Raw genomic sequence first — 21,097 nt, forward strand, 5'->3', positions numbered from 1 at the left:
ATGTGCTGATAATGTGCTCATTGATGCTATAATACTAGACATTTCTGTCTTTTCTTTATGCTAATGCTTGGTAAAATGCTGACTGTATTTGTATTTGACTTTGTTATCTTTAACCTCTTCCCATCCGCGCTATAGCCGAGTGACAGCTACAGCTTGGACCTCTATTGCCGGGAGGCTGTCAGTAGACGTCCTCCCCTTTGCACGCACCCCGACAGAATGAGGAGAAAAAAAAGCTGATTACTGGCTTCAGAGGAAAAGGCACAGACACCTTTATCTGTGCCCACCAGTGCCGCCTGCCAGTGCCACCTGCCAGTGCCCACAGTGCATATTAGTGCCCATCAATCAGTGCCCACCAGTGTATATCAGTGCCACCTATCAATCCCTATGAGTGCCACCTATCAATGCCCACCAGTGGTGCAAATCCATGCCTCATCAGTGCCACCTAGCAGTGCTGCCTATCAGTGTCACCTACCAGTGCCCATCACTACCACCATCAGTGCTCATTACTACCACCTATTAATGCCCATCAGTGCCACCTATCAATGCCCTTCAGTGCCCATCAGTGCCACCTCTCAGTGCCGCCTCTCAGTGCCCACCACTGCCACCTCATAAGTGCCCACCAGTGCCACCTATCAATGCCCATCAGTGCCGCTTTATCAGTGCCCATCGAAGCAGCCTATCGGTGTCCATAAGTGCACCCTATCAGTGCCCATCAGTGCAGCCTCATCAGCGTACATCAATGAAGGAGAAAATGTACCTGTTTGCAAAATTTTATAACAAAATATAAAACTGTTTTGTATTTTTTTTTTTAATTTTCGGTCTTTTTTCATTTTTTTAACAAAAAATAAAAAACCCAGAGGTGATCAAATACCACCAAAAGAAAGCTCTGTTTGTGGGAAAAAAATAATAAAAATTTCATTTGGGTATAGTGTTGTATGACCGCGCAATTGTCGTTCAAAGAGTGAGAGCGCTGAAAGCTGAAAATTGGTCTGGGCAGGAGGGGGTTTAAGTGCTCAGTAAGCAAGTGGTTAACAAAAAACCTGTTTGATATAAAAAATAAAAAAAAATATGTTACAGCTCTTATTAAAATAATAAAATTATTTTCAAAGATGGTACTATATTTTATTACTGTGGAAATTTCTATAACTTATTATTTAAAGTTACAAAGTTTATCTGTAGTCTATTCAAGGCTATGATCATGATAAAATAAGTACAAACTTGAAATGACCAGCTGTGGCCAGTTTTTGTGATTTTAACATTGGGAATGATCCAGTATTTAGTAAGTGGACACTAAATTTTGTGTGCAAGGGCTGCTTTAGGTTTCTTATACAGTATATATCACACAATTTGACATAAATCAAAGCAATTTACACAAACAAATATCTATCTTTATTTTTATTTTTTTTTTTTTTACTGGAACATATCTTTGCATTGGGATATGAAAAATGCACACAAAGATGTACACACTAGTGAACAGATATCACACAAAGCACAACTGACCAACTCATCACTTTTACAGAATTATATTACATAAAGAAAGCATATCCACATCGTGAAAACGTATGCTCTACAAAAATGACAATAAATAAATTACATTATATGCAGACAGTTCTACTTACATCAGTACAATAGCATATTAAAGTTTGTGAAGACCCTATATTAAGACTTCAGAGCTGCACCAGAAATATAAAATGTGCCATTCAACAATAGGGTTTCATATCAACATTCAATGACCATTGTCTCCTACTTGTGATGTTGAAAGGGGTGAACATGATGACTGAGATTCCAAAGTGTATCTCACAAGCTAGAAGTTCGATTTTTTTTTTTTTTTTTTACATTTTCTACATTTGCTCTGTATATCAGAGCAAATGTAGAGGAAGACCAAATGGTGAGGTAATAATAGGGATAGGGGCGCTTTAGCTGCTACCAGAACAAAGGTTGCACTACTTGTACTCCACTGTGGCGAGGAAACCTAAGACTTTGATATATATTCTTGTGCTGGTAGGGGACATCTGATAACCTCTTTTGTAACCTGGGCCCATGCCAAGCCCCTCCCTGTATAGAGTCAAAGTAACTGCCAATGCAAAAAGTTACTGCCATGACAGTTACAGGGTCTTTGCTGCCAACCCCATTAGAATACAGCTATGTATTACTAAGATGCGCACAGGGCTAGGATGCATGTATGTATAAATGTTGGTGTGTGTGTGTGTGTATATAAAGTTTAACATATTCTGAACAAGCAGCAAAAGAGCTTTAAAACTGACCATTACTAACATTCACAGCCACATGTGCTGAGGAATAATTTATCCTCAATGATCACAACAGAGACTTTGAAGTTGGGTTTCTGTTGGTTTCTAATGTCTTACAACACCTGCTGTTTCTTTACATTTGAAGGCCGGTAGGCTGCCATAGAAGAAAAAGGGAAAGAAGCTCAGTGCCTCTATTGTAAACCGTAAATGAATTTCTCCACAATGCATATAGTTACAAAGGTGGAAAATGAGTTTCTTAATATTGCTTTTACTGCTTGTTCAGCATCTGTAAATGCTTTAATATGTATTGTATGGGCACTCTAAATATTTGAAAAATACAGTACAGTATATGCTAATCAGTGAACTATGGTAATTAACTTGTACCAAATGTTGAAAAAAACACAAGATACCTCCTGTTACATTCATTACCCAGAAAAGTTTATACTTTTTTTTCTCTCTTGGATTAAATTGCAACTGCTGTCTACTAGCACATCCTCAGTGATCAATAAAGGATGGCATACTGGTCAGTAGGGTGGCAGTTGGTTGAGCTTAGCCAACGAGTCAGGCAGCTCAGGTCTCAGAAACAAAATGTGGAATTAAATCAAAGAGGGACAAGAAAGAAGCTTTTCTGACTAATAAAGGTGATAAGGGGCATGTCAGGATGTCTCAAAAAAGCTTCACATTAATCTGTTGAGAGGATCTACATCTTATCTAGCTTAATAGACTGGTGTTCATTTTAAAGATGAGTTTTAGTTATGTATTTGAGGGGTTTTGATGAAAACATAGGCACACAGGAAAACATAGGAACAGATTTGTATGTATTTGTGCTCAGGAAGTGAAAAACAAAAAAAGAAACAGCTGTGACCTTGAACCATCTAACTTTATAAATAATTGTTAGCTATTACACCACAAAATAAACTGGATTCAAATTCAAAACAGGTTCAAGTGAAAAACATACTCTTTTGGTAAAAGAAGCTCAATTTGTGAATTTTGGAATAACAAAAAAAAAGTCTGTTAATTTTTATGAATCTTTGGGGTTTATTTACTAAAGGCAAATAGGCCGTTCACTGTGCAAGGGAATGTCCCCTTAACTTAGTGAAGGTAGTGTAATTTCACTTTGTAAAGAATAACCAACCAAGTGCAAGGAAAATGTAAAAAAAAACATTTTTACCTAAGCTTGATTGAATGATGGAAGTCAGCAGAGCTTTGTTTCATTCATTAACCACTTACTGAATGTATAACTTACATATATGGCGGTGTAGCGTCATATATGGTGACCCATCACATTTGGCTACCCGCTGGAGTGCGCATGCGCGACTTCGCCATATGCGTTCCAACACTTTTACGACAAAACAGCACCCCTGGTGGAGCCGGTTTTAGTCCAGTCCAGGTTCAATCCCCACCATCCAAGTGGACATAGAGTTAGATTATAATTATGCCGAGCGAAGCGACGCCGTGCCCGAAGCGTGGCGAGCGAAGCGAGCCCGTAAGGGGCCCTGTTGCAAAGTGCTGTCTTACAATCAATAATTATACAGAAGAACAGCTTGTCTGTAACGCCACTTCCGTGACATTATCTGATGGTTTAAAAAGAACAGCTTAAGAAGAAGGACTTAGGGGTGGAGCCGGTTTAAGTGTGCTGTTTTGTCGTAAAATTGTTGGAACGCATATGGCGGCGTCAGGCATGCACACTCCAGCAGGTAGCCAAATGTGATGGGTGACCATATGCAACGCTAAACAGGCAAGTGACTTTTTTTTACCAAAAATATGTAGCAGAATACATATTGGCCTAAATTGATGAAGAAATTAGATTTTTTTTTTAAAATGTTATTGGATATGTATTATAGCAGAAAGTACATTTTTTAATTTTTTTATTTTTAAAGTCGTCACCCTTTTTGTTTATAGAGCAAAAAATAAAAACCGCAGAGGTGATCAAATACCACCAAAAGAAAGCTCTATTTGTGGGAAAAAAAGGACATCAATTTTATTTGGGTACAGCGTCGCACGACTGCGCAACTGTCAGGTAAAGTAAGGCAGTGCCGTATCGCTAAAAATGGCCTGGTCATGAAGGAGGGTATATCTTCTGGAGGTCAATTGGTTAAACTAAGGGAAAATTCCCTTGCATAGTGAACAGCCTATTTGCCTTTAGAAGTTAAATCCAGTGCAAGCTTGCTTGCCTGCTAAAAACTTAGGTTGGGGTGACTGAAATTGTCCTGAATTCAATGACCAATAGCATGTTGAGGTGAGGATTGGGTCATTTATGCCCAGGGGGTGATAATGAGCACCTCTGTCCACTGCAAACACTTGCTTTCTTTTACAGAATTTTGTTTTAGCTTTTTGGAAAACCTATACAAAACCTGGGTGGTTCCTTCCCTCTTGTCACAGAGAAAATACATTAGTCACACTTGTGATTCAGCTCCTGGCACTACAGAGGACAAACAGATGTCTTGATAGGCATCATTCTCACAGAGACCTATGTGTAGCCTAACTATTGCCATTAAACTACAAAAAGTAAGTGGCTTGTTATTTGTTCAAAATTGTTGAATAGCACAAATATATTTCATATGCAGCCTCCGATCTCCATTATAGGATGATAACTATATTATATATTAAAGCTGTTAAAAATGTGTTTAACAAAAATAAAACCATTTTTCTGTATACTAAGCAACATATGAAATCACCATTTTATGCCACTGTGCCAAACACAACAGCACTTGTATTCACTTTTGAAATTAAAGACATGTATTGCAGCAAAGTTTTGTTTTATATAATTATTTACTATTACAAATATGTTATTATTATAAAAAAAAAAGACAAAATACATTAAACATTTATGTGAACGTAAAAAACAAAATGGCAGTGAATGTAAAATAAACCAAGAACAATCAGCTTATTTTTCAATACATTGTGAAAATGTGAAATGCTATCCTGCTGTAAAGTAATGTACAAATTAAGATCAAAATAAGGGAATTTTGTAAATTATAAAATCAGTTACACTTTAAAGATCACATGATTTTTCAAAAGTAACAAGTAATAGTGGTTCAAAAATGAAATGATCTTGTAGCTCGGTCAGCTACTTTTTACATAAAACACTTAGATTCAAAAGTCATTATCTAAGGGCTCATGCACAAAGGTGTTATAAGCCCATACTCTTATACTTTAAACTCTCCTCTGCAATGACCCCTATATTGCCCACACATGCCATTTACATGGCCACAATGACAGTGCTGAAAAAATAAATCTGTCCTATAAGCTTTTTTCAATAATTTTGGGACTATACCTTGACAACCCTTCTTCCAATATGGCATTGTGAAAAGCCTGTGGGAGTCACCCTAATTATTTCATGTTTTAGGACAAGGTTATTTGCAAATCGAATTCACGTGAACAAATAATGAAACACATTCAGCTCAGCTAGAGGGGGCTGAATGCATAAGATCATTTTTGAATACATTTTTCTCAGGCAAATCAAATCTATCTCACAGCAAGGCAGCGGACAACACATTAATCCAGATGCTTGCTATTTTTAAAGGAAATTAAAAAAAGGCAACCCAATCAAATTCTGAAAGGTAAAGAACACATGTTTAACGTGTATTTTATAGGAAGGGATAATATGTGATCAAAATGCAAAGTAACAAGTCAAAAGGTGATCAATTTATTCTTCAATCATTTTCACCAACAAAATCTGCAATAAATTGTTTAATTTTTACAAAAAAAACTAAAATGTTTAGAAATAATACATTTTTTAAAATATTGCTTTTATTTAGTGATAATTATAGCCAAATAATTGCCTCTACTGGTCCGATACAAAGCTATTTTTGATTTATACCATTAAAAACTAGATAGATAAAGCAAAAATGCTTGAGAGATAAAAAAATATTTCCAAAGGGAATAAATGAGATGAAACTGTGTAGGGTAATCAATAACATTAAAACGCCAAGGCCTCATATCTGAAATACACTATATTACCAAAAGTATTGGGAAGCCTGCCTTTACACGCACATGAACTTTAATGGCAACCCAGTCTTAGTCCGTAGGGTTCAATATTGAGTTGGCCCACCCTTTTCAGCTATAACAGCTTCAACTCTTCTAGGAAGGCTGTCCACAAGGTTTAGGAGGGTGTTTAAGGGAATATTTGACCATTCTTCCAGAAGCGCACTTGTGAAGACAGGCACTTATGTGGACAAGAAGGTTTGGCTCGCAGTCTCCACTCTATTTCATCCCAAAGGTGTTCTATCGGGTTGAGGTCAGGACTCTGTGAAGACCAGTCAAGTTCCTCCACCCCAAACTTACTCATCCACACTATACTGCCAAAAGTATTGGGCCAACCCTCCAAATCATTGGTGGAGGGGGGGTTATGGTATGGGGTTGTTTTTCAGGGGTTGGGCTTGGCTCCTTAGTTCCAGTGAAGGGAACTACCAAGACATTTTGGACAATTTTTGGACAATTTCATGCTCCCAACTTTGTGGGAACAGTTTGGGGATGGCCCCTTCCTCACAAATGGAAGAATGGTCAAACATACCCATAGACACACTCCTAAACCTTGTGGACAGCCTTCCCAGAAGAGTTGAAGCTGCATAGGGTGGGCCAACTCAATATTAAACCCTACGGACTAATACTGGGATGCCATTAAAGTTCATGTGCGTGTAAAGGCAGGCGTCCCAATACTTTTGGCAATATAGTGGAGATTGATTCTTTAGAGCCTATTTATGCTTGTCCAGCAAAACTCATGCAATTACGAATAAAAATCCAATTTTTTTCTTATGTGAATGGTCCAAATCTGTGGGCTGCAGAAAGGGAAACTATAGGGTTCATTCACATCTACATGGATGTGTTATCACACATGCTGCAATCCACATGGAACAGTGTGAATCCAGCCTCAATTTATTTATACTGTTCTAAAGTATTCTACCTCATATTAAAGGTTTTACTATATACAACTAAGCTATTGGGTTTTGAACATTAATATATCTATAATTAATAAAAAATCAAGGTTATTACATAAAAAAAATGTAAGCAAGGGTTTTGTAGATTCCTTTACAAATGGAAGCAATTAGGAAAACAGTAAACCTGACCTTCTACAAAAAGAGAGGGTATTTTTTCTCTAACTATTGTTAGAAAATCCTTTCAACTAAAAAAACTTTTTTTATTTACAGAGAACACTGATCAAAACATTCTACTTTGTGTGATGTCAGCTCTTTTTTAATTTTACACGACAAACACAAATAAAACAAAATAACAAAATCTAAGCAGGATAACAAAAAAAATAATTGTTAGAATGGAATGTCTTCTCTATAAAAAAAGGTATTTTACTGTACAAGAATATATGGTAAATGGTATTTACAGGTATATCTAAATATAATATTATCCAAATTTGGTGATATTTGCAAACATTTGTAATATTTCATAAGGTCCCAGAAATAAGTTGAATTTCACATATCCTGCCCATGAACAAACCTAAGTCATGCATCTCTTCTGAAATGAAATAATATACAGTGCCTTGAAAAAGTATTCATACCCCTTGAGATTTGCCACATTTTGTCATGTTATAATCAAAAACGTAAATGTATTTTATTGGGATTTTATATGATAGACCAACACAAAGTGTCACATATTTGTGAAGTGGAAGGAAAATAATAAATGGTTTTCAACATTTTTTACAAATAAATATCTGAAAAGTGTGGCATGCATTTGTATTCAGCCCCCCTGAGTCAATACTTTGTAGAACCCCCTTTCACGGCGATTACAGCTGCAAGTCTTTTTGGGGATGTCTCTACCAGCTTTGCACATCTAGAGAGTGACATTTTTGCCCATTCTTCTTTGAAAAATAGCTCAAGCTCTGTCAGATTGGATGGAGAGCGTCTGTGAACAGCAATTTTCAAGTCTTGCCACAGATTCTCATTTGGATTTAGGTCTGGACTTTGACTGGGCCATTCTAACACATGAATATGCTTTGATCTAAACCGTTCCATTGTAGCTCTGGCTGTATGTTTAGGGTCGTTGTCCTGCTGGCAGGTGAAACTCTGACTCAGTCTAAAGCCTTTTGCAGACTCTAACAGGTTTTCTTCTGATTGCCCTGTATTTGGCTCCATCCATCTTCCCATCAACTCTGACCAGCTTCCCTGTCCCTGCTGAAGAAAAGCATCTCCACAACATGATGCTGCCACCACCATGTTTTACTGTGGGGATGGTGTTGTGCAGTGTTAGTTTTCCGTCACACATAGCATTTTGCTTTTAGCCCAAAAAGTTAAATTTTGGTCTCGTCTGACCAGAGCACCTTCTTCCACATGTTTGCTGTTTCCCCCACATGGCTTTTCGCAAACTGCAAACAGGACTTCTTATGGCTTTCTTTCAACAATGACTTTCTTCTTGCCACTCTTCCATAAAGGCCAGAATTATGGAGTGAACGACTAATAGTTGTCCTATGGACAGATTCTCCCACCTGAGCTGTGGATCTCTGCAGCTCCTCCAGAGTTATCCAGTTATCTTCTCTGATTAATGCTCTCCTTACCCGGCCTGTCAGTTTAGGTGGACGGCGATGTCTTGGTAGGTTGGCAGTTGTGCCATACTCTTTCCATTTTCGGATGATGAATTGAACAGTGCTCCATGAGATGTTAAAAGCTTGGGATATTTTTTTATAACCTAACCCTGCTTTAAACTTCTCCACAACTTTATCCCTGACCTGTCTGGTGTGTTCCCTGGCCTTCATGATGCTGTTTGTTCACTAAGGTTCTCCAACAAACCTCTGAGTACTTTACAGAACAGCTGTATTTTTTACTGAGATTAAATTACACACAGGTGGACTCTATTTACTAATTAAGTGACTTCTGAAGACAATTGGTTCCATTGGATTTTAGTTCTGGGTATCAGAGTAAAGGGGGCTGAATACAAATGCACGCCACACTTTTCTAAGATTTAGTTGTAAAACATTTTGAAAACCATTTATCATTTCCCTTCCACATCACAATTATGTGCCACTTTGTGATGGTCTATCACATAAAATCCCAATAACATACAATAACAATTTTGGTTGTAACATGATAAAATGTGGAAAATTCCAAGGGGTGTGAATACTCTTTCAACACACTATAAGTTCGTTTTCCCTGTGACAGAAACTCAGCGGGTTCCTTTTAATTTAAAACAAAAAATCAGGCTTATTTTAAAAAACAGTAATTGTACCAATGAGATGTCAAGGAGTTCTGCATTATAATACACATATTTTGTTAATGCTAGTTTTAGTTTAGTTGTTATAGCAAATGATAAAGTTTACCAAATTTGCTCAATATAGTGTGGCATTGTAAATCCCAGGCAGAGCAATTTGTATTCTTATCATCAAGCAAAACATTAGTCTTTTTTTAAAGACTATAATTATATTACAGGTATTTTTAGTGGTATAACACAGATATTGGAATTTCTTTATTACCTGTTTTATGCTTTTCCAGAGTAAGTGCCCAGCTGGGACCACACTATATAATCAACTGCAGCACCACGTCCTCTCTCAAGTTCAACAAACAACAGATTGCTTTTGGTCTAACCATTTCATCATAGGCACTAAGACAGAACTAATAGTTATACGGCTACGTAAATTTTGAGTATTAATTTTTTTTTTTTAAGTAGAGTTCCAAATTCCAAGAATATGAAATCTCGATAAGCTTTGGAATTTCTGTAGTTTCAAATTATTACGACTGTAGTAGAGGAAGATATGTTCAACTGTTAACACAGCTTGTTTTATCAATATTAAATAAAACCTATACAACAAATAAAAAAACTGAACGACCAGTTCAGCTAAGTTATCCTGAATATATATAATACAGCAAAGCATTATAACATCCACAGGATTACAATCATGGCCTGTGCTCACTAAAAGGGTGACCTTTCATTTACAGCTCCAAGTCATACAGAAGAGCTATACAGGGACTGAGCAAACCTGAACAAATTCAATAAGATGGACAGAAATTTGGGCTTCAGTGCTTCATTGTATTTGCATTCAACTCAGCAGAGTCAATTTAGGCTCTTTTATGTACCTTTAAAATTGCTAAGCAAATTGTCGCATGGAAAATTGTTTCAGTTACCCTATTTTCAGCTGCAATTCAATGCATCTAATTTAAAAAAAAAAAATAAAAAATGTTTTTTCTACATCTTGTTAAAATAAACTGTGACATTTTTTGACAATGCCACTTTGTTAGCTAATAAAACTATGTGAAATTACATTTTTTTTAAATCTGTAAATTCAACAGGAAAGTGTCACCTACATCTAAGAAAAAAATTGCAAAGGGCCCTATTATAACAAAAAAAAAAAAGATTTTTATCCAGCGCAAATTTTACCAATTTGCTTCAAACTGTCCCTTTTCATGAGATGAAAGGCCATGTGGCATCGTATGATTACTAAATCATTCCTGAGATTCTGAAAAATAAAAATAAAAAAAAAAACAAGAATATGATTCTGCTACTCTTCTGTGAGCGATCCATCTGACGCAGAGATGTCTTTGGTTGCATCTTCATAAAATCTAATATATATATATATATATATATATATATATATATATATATATATATATATATATATATATATATATATATATATATATATATATATAATTTCTTTTTCATTTGTTTTTTATTAGGCCGCAGAGAAGTTAGATCTTATGGAGTCTTCTCGAAGTTGCCTGTGTTTGCCGATGTTGCAGTCATCATGAGGATTTCGCCTTTCAATAGTTATTCTGTATTTCTTCCTATATATATATAAAAAAAAAAAATACAATTATGACTGTGTGAAAAGGGCTGAATATGAGACACCACTGCACTGTCCCTTATTATTTATGCCTTAAAGTGACCCTGTCACATCAGTACAAAAATTATTGCTGAACTCCCGACACAAAAAATGTAATGCAAATATATTCTTCAATAGAAGAACTGTGGGGGGGGGGGGGGGATCCAGTAAGTCGGCCCACTACAGGCTGCTTGCAGAAAACTACAGGATGGGGCGGATACAAGACCAGTTACCCTACATAGAAGAGAGACAAGGAGTATGTGGCCTTTATTACAGGACGCTACTGCACAAAGGCAAAGTTTATGTGGGATTACTGCACAGATTTTGAAGAAACACACTAAGCACGTCATGATTCAACTAAATATACACATGTAAATACTTACCTTTCCAGGGGGGCAGTCAATGAAACTTTTGCTGTCTCGGTCGGCTCCAGTTCTAGCTGCTATCCAACACTTCTGTGTATATCAGACAGCATGTCCTTCACTGGGTTCTGTGGTTCCTTCCACTGGCCTCTTCACTGTTGTGCTCTGTAGTGATGTACAGTGGGGACGGAAAGTATTCAGACCCCCTTAAAGTTTTCACTCTTTGTTATATTGCAGCCATTTGCTAAAATCATTTAAGTTCATTTTTTTCCTCATTAATGTACACACAGCACCCCATATTGACAGAAAACACAGAATTGTTGACATTTTTGCAGATTTATTAAAAAAGAAAAACTGAAATATCACATGGTCCTAAGTATTCAGACCCTTTGCTGTGACACTCATATATTTAACTCAGGTGCTGTCCATTTCTTCTGATCATCCTTGAGATGGTTCTACACCTTCATTTGAGTCCAGCTGTGCTTGATTATATAGATTGGACTTGAATAGGAAAGCCACACACCTGTCTATATAAGACCTTACAGCTCACAGTGCATGTCTAATTGGGCGACTATGTGGCAGATGAGGTTTAATGTTGAGAAATGTAAAGTTATGCACTTGGGAGCTAAGAATATGCATGCATCATACATGCTAGGGAGAGTACAACTGGGGGAATCCGGGGTGGAGAAGGATCTGGGGGTTTTGGTAGATCATAAGCTTAATAATCACATGCAATTCCAAGCTGCGGTTTCCAAAGCGAGCAAAGTCCTTTCTTGTATTAAGAGAGGTATGGACTCCAGAGACCGAGATATCATTTCGCCCCTGTCCAAATCATTAGTAAGATCTCATCTGGAATATGCAGTTCAGTTTTGGGCACCAGTTCTCAAAATCGATTTCGGGAAACTGGAGAACGTGCAGAGAAGGGCAACCAAACTGATAAGAGGCATGGGGGAGCTCAGCTATGAGGAAAGATTAGAGGAACTGAATTTATTCACTCTTGATAAGAGTTCAAATATATAACATGATATGATAACATGTTCAAATATATAAGGGGTCCATATAGTGAACTTGGAGTTGAGTTATTCTCTGTACGGTCAACCCAGAGGACAAGGGGGCACTCTTTACATCTAGAGGAAAAGAGATTTCATCTCCAAATACGCAAAGGTTTCTTCACAGTAAGAGCTGTGAAAATGTGGAATAGACTCCCGCTAGAGGTGGTTCTGGCCAGCTCAGTAGATTGCTTTAAGAAAGGCCTGGATACTTTCCTAAATGTACAGAATATAACTGGGTACTAACATTTATAGGTAAAGATCCAGGGAAAATCCGATTGCCTCTTGGGGGATCAGGAAACCTGGAGCATGCTCTGCTGGGGTTTTTTGCCTTCCTCTGGATCAACTGAGGGTATAAAATTGGGTATATTGGATTGTACGATATTTTTTTTTTTTTTTTTATTTATTGTTTTTATGGTTGAACTGGATAGACTTGTGTCTTTTTTCAACCTGACTAACTATGTAACTATGTCAGAGCAAATGAGAATCATGAGGTCAAAGGAACTGCCTGAAGAGCTCAGAGACAGAATTGTGGCAAGGCACAGATCTGGCCAAGGTTACAAAAAATTTCTGCTGCACTTAAGGTTCCTAAGAGCACAGTGGCCTCCATAATCCTTAAATGGAAGATGTTTGAGACGACCAGAACCCTTCCTAGAACTGTCCGTCTGGCCAAACTGAGGTATCGGGGGAGAAGAGCCTTGGTGAGAGAGGTAAAGAAGAACCCAAAGATCACTGTGGTTGAGCTCCAGAGATGCAGTCAGGAGATGGGAGAAAGTTGTAGAAAGTCAACCATCACTGCAGCCCTCCACCAGTCGGGGCTTTATGGCAGAGTGGCCCAACGAAAGCCTCTCCTCAGTGAAAGACACATGAAAGCCCGCATAGAGTTTGCTAAAAAACACCTGAAGGACTCTTTGGCCTTAATTCTAAGTGGTATGTGTGGAGAAAACCAGGCATGGTGGTGGCAGCATCATGCTGTGGGGGTGTTTTTCAGCTGCAGGGACAGGACGAATGGTTGCAATTGAGGGAAACATGAATGCGGCCAAGTACAGGGATATCCTGGACCAAAACCTTCTCCAGAGTGCTCAGGACCTCTGGGCCGAAGGTTTACCTTCCAACAAGACAATGACCATAAGCACACAGCTAAAATAACGAAGGAGTGGCTTCACAACAACTCCGTGACTGTTCTTGAATGGCCCAGCCAGATCCCTGACTTAAACCCAATTGAGCATCTCTGGAGAGACCTAAAAATGGCTGTCCACTAACGTTTACCATCCAACCTGACAGAACTGGAGAGGATCTGCAAGGAGGAATGGCAGAGGATCCCCAAATCCAGGTGTGAAAAACTTCTTGCATCTTTCCCAAAAAGACTCATGGCTGTATTAGATCAAAAGGGTGCTTCTACTAAATACTGAGCAAAGGGTCTGAATACTTAGGACCATGTGATATTTCAGTTTTTCTTTTTTAATAAATCTGCAAAAATGTCAACAATTCTGTGTTTTTCTGTCAATATGGGGTGCTGTGCGTACATTAATGAGGAAAAAAAAATGAACTTAAATGATTTTAGCAAATGGCTGCAATATAACAAAGAGTGAAAAATTTAAGGGGGTCTGAATACTTTCCGTCCCCACTGTAGCAGCAAGCAAGAGAAACTCTAGAACCTAGCTGGGTACAGGCTGTCAGACACACCTGGAAGTGGTGGATAGCCTAAATTGATTGGTTTGTGCAAAAGTTAAAGCATCTACAAACTATGGGATATTTTTGGTTTTTTTACTTGTAATGGTGGCGATCAGTGACTTATAGCGGGACTGCGATATTGCGGCGAACAATCGTACACTAATGGACACTTTTTTGGAGACCAGTGACACTAATACAGTGATCAGTGCTAAAATATTGCACTGTCACTGTACTAATGACACTGGCTGGGAAGGGGTTAAACATCAGCTGCGATCGAAGGGTTAACTGTGTGCCTAGCCAGTGTTTTTTTTACAGTGTGGGAGGTGCTTTTACTAGGGGAAGGCATGGATTCATGTCCCTCTTTTGCAGAATACATGCCTTCCCTCCTGACAGAATGGAAATCTGCCTTGTTTACATAGGCAGACTGCAGTTCCTCCTCTGTACTGAATGATCAGTGTGTGCCAGCGGACCACAGTAGTCCACAGTACCCACCCACCGGCTCCCGCTGTAAATGATCACAGCGGGAGCGAGCCACTGCGCATTAGCGCCTGTTACCCGGAAGTGCAGGATCACATATATATACGTGATACTGTGCACAGCAGCTGCCCTGTAGCAGTAAAACAGGCTGGTCACTACGTGGTTAACAGCATCCTCATATATACTGCATATCTCAATTATTGCAGTTATGTTTTCTTTATAAAAAAAAGTTAAATTCATTTTTAAATGTACTTTGTATACACAACTTTTTTTTTCTTTATATCAGGCTTCTCTAATTCATTACACAGGAACATTTAAACTGGGAAACATAGATCCAGCACTAGGAGCCAATCAGGTTCTGCTGTACAGCACATGTGCTCACAGTGATCATGCTGAAGAAGAGCAGACTTGGTGATTGATTAGTATGTTAGTGTTCCTTTATTGTCCAAGCAGTGGGTTGGTAGTGTGGCCAAACTCTGCCCTTGCATCAGTAGAGGTCGAGGTGTGCTATCTGGGTGCCTGGATTTTAGGGTTATGAAGAATTACAAATCATTTAGCAGTAAAAAGTTGAAATACAAGCATTCTGGAGTTCAACTTTAAAAAAATGTATGTAAAAACTAGAACTTGGAGGATTAATAAACAAGTACTGAGTACCTATTAGAATTTTAGAACACACCTGAAAAAGTAGAATGCCATTAATAGTCCTGTGCCTAGAAAGGCGCCGACAACAATACCGGTAACTGCCGATTCTCCTAAGCCACCTGCTTAAAGATACAAAAAGAAAAATATTTGTGTTATTTTGAAATAACATGAGATTAAAACAAAATAGAAAATACAATACCAGAGCAGAATGTATGGGGTAGAAATATAGGAGCTGTCATCACTTACTTCTGTAACCAGAATGTAAACAGAGCTGTGCCGGCGGCTAACGGAAAGCTAATGGAAAGCTTCTGATCTCTACTTGTGATCGGGAGCTTTATGATCATGTGACTGCTGTGGCAGCCAATCACAACCATCACATGATCACAAACCCCGCCCTGCTTTCCAGCACAAGAAAACTCCTAAAGGGCTGAGAGATATCAGTGTTGAGGGTTTAAAGTATATGTACACCCTAACTAAATAACATTTAGCTTGCTAAATCAGTGTGTATCAAACAAATGACATGTTTTCTTTAAAAATGAAATTCACTGGATAAAAGGCATTGTCAAAACTTTGTTTGTTAGAGTGCAATTGGGCCAAGTCACAGGAAAAATTAATTAAGGAAGTCAAGGCAATAACAGGTGCAAATTATACTTCCATTCTGCAAAGAGCTGTTACATTTTTTTTATATTTAGAGGTAATTGAGGATGCAGCGGTGTACAAATGGGTGTGAAATTTCCTGTATCCTATTTTGTAGGGAACCATCAGTAGTGCCAAATTTAGCAATAATGATTGCAAAGGCAATTTCTAATTTGTTTTTTGGCAGGTAGGATGATTGTTAGCAGGGCTCTATGAATTTGTACTGATTCTTGGCGGTCATAAGGAATGCAGGATGGCTGACCCGGTCAGTCCTTTCATTCATCCAGGATATCGATCTGGGTCCTCCAAGGTCCCACTGCTGGTGTATTTGTGTACCATTTCTGATGGCAATGATCGAGTCGAACATAGGCCTTTTACCAATTTAGTGAGAATGCATGTGTACATGTTTTATTCATAAATCAACAGTAATTTATAACTAATACGAAACCTTGCCCCTAAAGGAAACCTGATGCCATGTTTCCTGCCTTTAATGTATCTCCCCAGGTTTTACTGGCCATAGTCAGTCACTCATAAAGTATTGAAAAAAAAAAAGGTAAGAATAATAGCCAGGTTACTTTGCAACAAACCAGTGCTTTTCTCATAACTAGACATGTACATTCTATGCAACCACTGAGAGTTAAGAAATACTTGACGAGAAAATCAGAGCTTACATAGGGCTCATTTTCCACTCTCAGGAGAAAGAAGGTAAAACAGCAACCTTGGGGTTGCTTTACTATAACTGGAGGGTGCAAAATTTGGTGCAGCTGTGCATGGCAGCCAATCAGCTTCTAACTTCAGCTTGTTCAATTAGGCTTTGACAATGAAACTTGGAAGCCGTTTGGTTTCTATGCAGATTTGCACCAGATTTTGCACTCTCCAGTTTTATTAAATCAACCCCCATGTGCGGCAGATTTAGACAAAACCAGCCAGGGACATTTCCGTATAACAATATAAGAGGATGCTTGTGATGTATATCTTATTCTTGTTTATGTTAATTAGGAACAAGAGCACAATGCCAAGACAGGTCAGTATGACATGTGGCAAAGCAAAAAAGTAACCAAGGTTGGTCTTCAAGACTTCAGATAACCAAGAATTGTTGTAAAAAAGTTCAAAAGAAGAAAAGAAAAGTCATTGTTTAATGTATTTGTCTATTTTGTTTTGAAGTTTGTTAACTTTGTACGATAATTATTTTTATATATCTTTAGATAGTGTGCACCCATGGCAAACGTGCTGAACTTTCTAACCAGTAAGCCTAGGACTCCTGCACACATCAAGCAGCCTACATAAATGACTATGTAGATCAGTCTTTGCCAACAGTGAGGGAAGGATGCATGTCCCTACTTATAATGGATCAGTGGTGTGACCTGATCTCTAATGCTATTTGGCCCCAGATCACAACATTAAATTACTGAGTCTCTTGCTAGCTGTAATATTTCATACAGAAGCCCTCAAATACACTATATTTTCTCTCAAAGAATAGACTTTGGGGTAAGCCAAATTTTTCAGTGTACATGGCACACACATGGCACAGCGAGGCAAGCAAAATAAACCCCTTTTTTTCAGCAGTCCTACTATTTAGAATGATATCCATCTGCACCAGGGGTTAACAGCTGTTAAAGAACTATAAGTCCGATCACACCTTTACCTCTTGAGGTCAATTTCTGCCTCTCAGATTAGTTCCCACTGACAACATTGATCTTTTTTAGTTATATGTAAGGGGGTAATTCTTCCCAATGACCACAAGTGTAAGTAATATTTTTCCGACTGCCCATCAAACTAATGTATCATGAGTTGTAGATGTAGTAATTTTTTGAAATGGGGTTTCCTGAGTCTGGAAAATTATCTAAAGGGTTCTTTTGTGTTGAAAAGGTTGATAAAGGCTGAATAATACCAGTAATGTACACTTATAATGATATACACCTACACCATGAATACTCCCATGCAAACACTTGTGAACAAACAACCTCATTGTTTTCAATTAGTGTCCAAATTTCTTCCACCAGCGTCCATACAGCTATACATAATATACATTCAAAGCTTTTATGCAGTTAAGTTCGGTGTCCATGAGGTAATCCCATACACCGTGAAAATATCCGAGACTGTTTCTTCAGACAGAAAACTGCTCCACCTGATGTGGTAAGATAAACCACTCACCAGATCTGCACGGCCATATAGACCTACTCAGCTTTTGGGTTGTGTTAACCAGACAGGTAAGATGAACCCAGCATCTACCATGTGCTCCTGTGTGACCTCTCTCCCGCATGTAGATAGGAACCATATATCCAACAAAAATAAGGATATTGATAGTATGGTACATTTATTGAAATTTGAGCAATTAAAAACACACCACCAAATGCACTTACCATGTATTGTGCCAAGCAGAAGGAAGTTCTTCCTGAGGATGCCTAGTGGCGAAATGCATTGAGGTTGGGACGCTGTTGATAGTTACGGGTTTTCAGTGACGTCACGTCCAGATTGTTGAGACGCACATCGGTTTATATCTAGGGAGTGGTGGTCAAAAGCTTATAATACACAAGCTGTTTGTGCTGGTGCTGCTTGGGGTACAATACATTGTAAGTGCATTTGGTGGCATGTTTTTAATTGCTCAAATCTCAATAAACATACGACACTATCAATAGCCTTATTTTTTGGGATTTATGGTTTCTATTTACATGCAGGAAAGAGGTCACACAAAAGCGCATGATAGATGCTGGGTTCATCTTACCTGTCTCATTAACAGAACCCAAAAGCTGAGTAGATCTATATGGCCATGCAGATCTGGTGAGTGGTTTATCTTACCACACGTGGTGGAGCACATTTCTGTGTGAAGAAACAGTCATGGATATTTTCACAGTGTATGGGATTACTGTATGGACACTGAACTTAACTGCATAAAAGTTTTGAATGTATATTATGTATAGGTGTATGGACACTGGTGGAAGACAGGTGTATGGACACTGGTGGAAGAAATGTGTATGGACACTAATTGAAAAGAATTTGGTTGTTTGTTCACAAGTGTTTTTTATATATTTTTTTTTTTACATATTTTTTGTTTATTCCACTTTTACTTTTGATTACTGTTTTACCTAAAGAGGAATGTGTTTAGGGGTGTTTATATAGAGATAGAAGTAGCACCCAACTTTATGATCTGAATAATTTGCATAGTGTTTTTTACACTTAAAGGGGCAGCTGCTAATTGTACTTAAATATATTGTAGGAAGACTGGCACCCTTTATATGATACAATTATTACATAAACAACTTACATGTTTTACATGGAGGCACCTGTTCAAATACTTTATTTTCTTCTAGTCTTATTCTACCAGATCCCCACAGGAGCTTCACGTTTGGTCGGAGTTCAAAGTTTCCTTGAATTCCATAGTAGTCTGCAATCACCTACATGGAATAATAAGAAGTAACATCTTATTAGGATATTTTAATATTTCTACAAAAAGAAACAACAAAGGACAACTGTACCTATTCAACTATTATGTAACTCCACTTAGGGAATGAATCCCCCTCTTGACTAGGGTAGTTCAGATCCCACCTGTACAGTATTCACATGACTCTGTACCCAACTCCACCCACCTTTACCTTTAAATAACGTCACTAAATACGCTTTGGAGTTAAATGGCCGGTTCGACCTTTTATTAACAAAACCATATATAACAGAAAACATAAAACAATCAGAACAATCCAGATCAAAATATGGTTGCAGATCCTTGACAATACCATTTCCTATAACTTTGGAGTCTGCGGCACCATTAAGCTAAGTTCTGTCCGCAGCTGCCAAATACTGCCTCGAGGACTATCCTAACTGACCACAGACCACTACCCAGTCGGTCTAAACTGAACAAGACCAACCAGAGGACTCCACACCTGAGATGGGTCCCACCGTTTTAAACACCATGTTTTTTTGACCCTTGTCAAGTACCAAAAGAAACATCAAAGGACAACTGTACCTATTTAACTATTATGTAACTCCACTCAGGGAATGAATCCTCCTCTTTCCTGAGTGGAGTTACATAATAGCTAAATACTTACCTTTCTCCTGTTCCAACAATCTTTATTATGTAGCCCTACCTGGTGCTGCATAACTTTTCCTGCGAAAATTTCCATACCAGACTCTTTTTAGTGTGCATGCAGCCCCATTCAATCATAATTATAGGAAAGCCTTACTCATGGCAGTCTTCATCGGCCCAACAGATTATGGCGCTCCCATATAAAAAAAATGGGGCCATGGCCCACTAAGCTGACCCAGCAGGGACATTTTTAGAGGAAAGGCTGCACAGCACTAAGCAGGACTGCACAGGATCGATTGCTAGAAGGAAGACAAGTATGTAACCAGTGGGCTGTACAGGAGGGTGGGTGAATTCATTAAAGGACAATTTAAACTAAAAGTACAGCTGTGTAGGTTTTTTATTTTTAGGCCTTTTTATTTTATTTATTTTCACCAGGTAATTTTACCAGTAACACACTTCCTGTGATAGGGTGACAATGATCACTTACTGCCCTATATCTATGGAGAAGCAGGGTTGTTATCCTAGGACAGAATGTATGTTAGGATGAAGAACAACTACCCCTCTGGGGCATTTTGTAGTAAACCAAGGTACCCTAGGCAGGGCTGACAGGACTGCTTGAGAAAATAGTGCACAAGACGTCACTGGATTCCTGACAGGTATTTTTTTCACTCATCAAAAATATATAACAAAACTTTTTCAAAAGTATATTTAATATACCAAAAGGAAGTAAATATTAGCAGTTCATTGACAGGGTTTACATACAACTTTTAAATCCACTCCAGTCAAAAAAATATTTTTTGTACAGAATATGCAAAGGTTAGAGCCAATGCCAGATTTGTATTCATGGTCTGTGTTTCCAATGAGAGGATTTCTCTCCAGTGAGGAGATCCCTCTAAGGAAATATCAAAAAGTCAGAACATGTTATGGGTGATGAAGCTTGGCAACATCCACACAAAAATATTTTTTTTTTAATTTATGGATTTATCTTAAAGAGGGTAATTAATATAGAGTACTGCAAACCAAATCCAGTTTTATCACCTATATAGCAACTAGTCCTGTTTATTTAGCATGTACTGGGAAAGTCAATAATGAAGGGCGGTTTATTGTTTGGGTAATGGCATCACTTTTCATTATGCAGCCCAAGGGTAGTTTGAAAAATGAAACTAGACACTATCCTGCATGGCTTATACTGGGCTCTGGAAAATAAGAATAAGACACAGGAT

The 21,097-nt window shown here is 38.1% G+C and overlaps 1 protein-coding gene across 4 annotated transcripts in view; it reads right to left on the reverse strand.

The window, feature by feature from the left end:
• Window positions 1–7,840: 7,840 nt before the first annotated feature.
• NPR3 (natriuretic peptide receptor 3) overlaps window positions 7,841–21,097 on the reverse strand; it is a 152,284-nt gene continuing 139,027 nt past the window's right edge. Inside the window, exons 7-9 of one of the 4 annotated variants that reach the window (XM_073620795.1) lie at window positions 19,119–19,248; window positions 15,252–15,336; window positions 7,841–10,975 (exon numbers count right to left, since the gene is read on the reverse strand). In XM_073620795.1, the coding sequence (XP_073476896.1) occupies window positions 10,864–10,975; window positions 15,252–15,336; window positions 19,119–19,248 (327 nt within the window). In that variant the 3' untranslated portion in view covers window positions 7,841–10,863. Of the gene's footprint in view, window positions 10,976–15,251; window positions 15,340–19,118; window positions 19,249–21,097 lie in introns of all 4 variants that reach the window. The other 3 variants (XM_073620787.1, XM_073620811.1, XM_073620801.1) reach the window with 3 other exon arrangements.

This window comes from Aquarana catesbeiana, linkage group LG01, assembly GCF_042186555.1.
Source record: "Aquarana catesbeiana isolate 2022-GZ linkage group LG01, ASM4218655v1, whole genome shotgun sequence".
Lineage (NCBI taxonomy): Eukaryota > Metazoa > Chordata > Amphibia > Anura > Ranidae > Aquarana > Aquarana catesbeiana.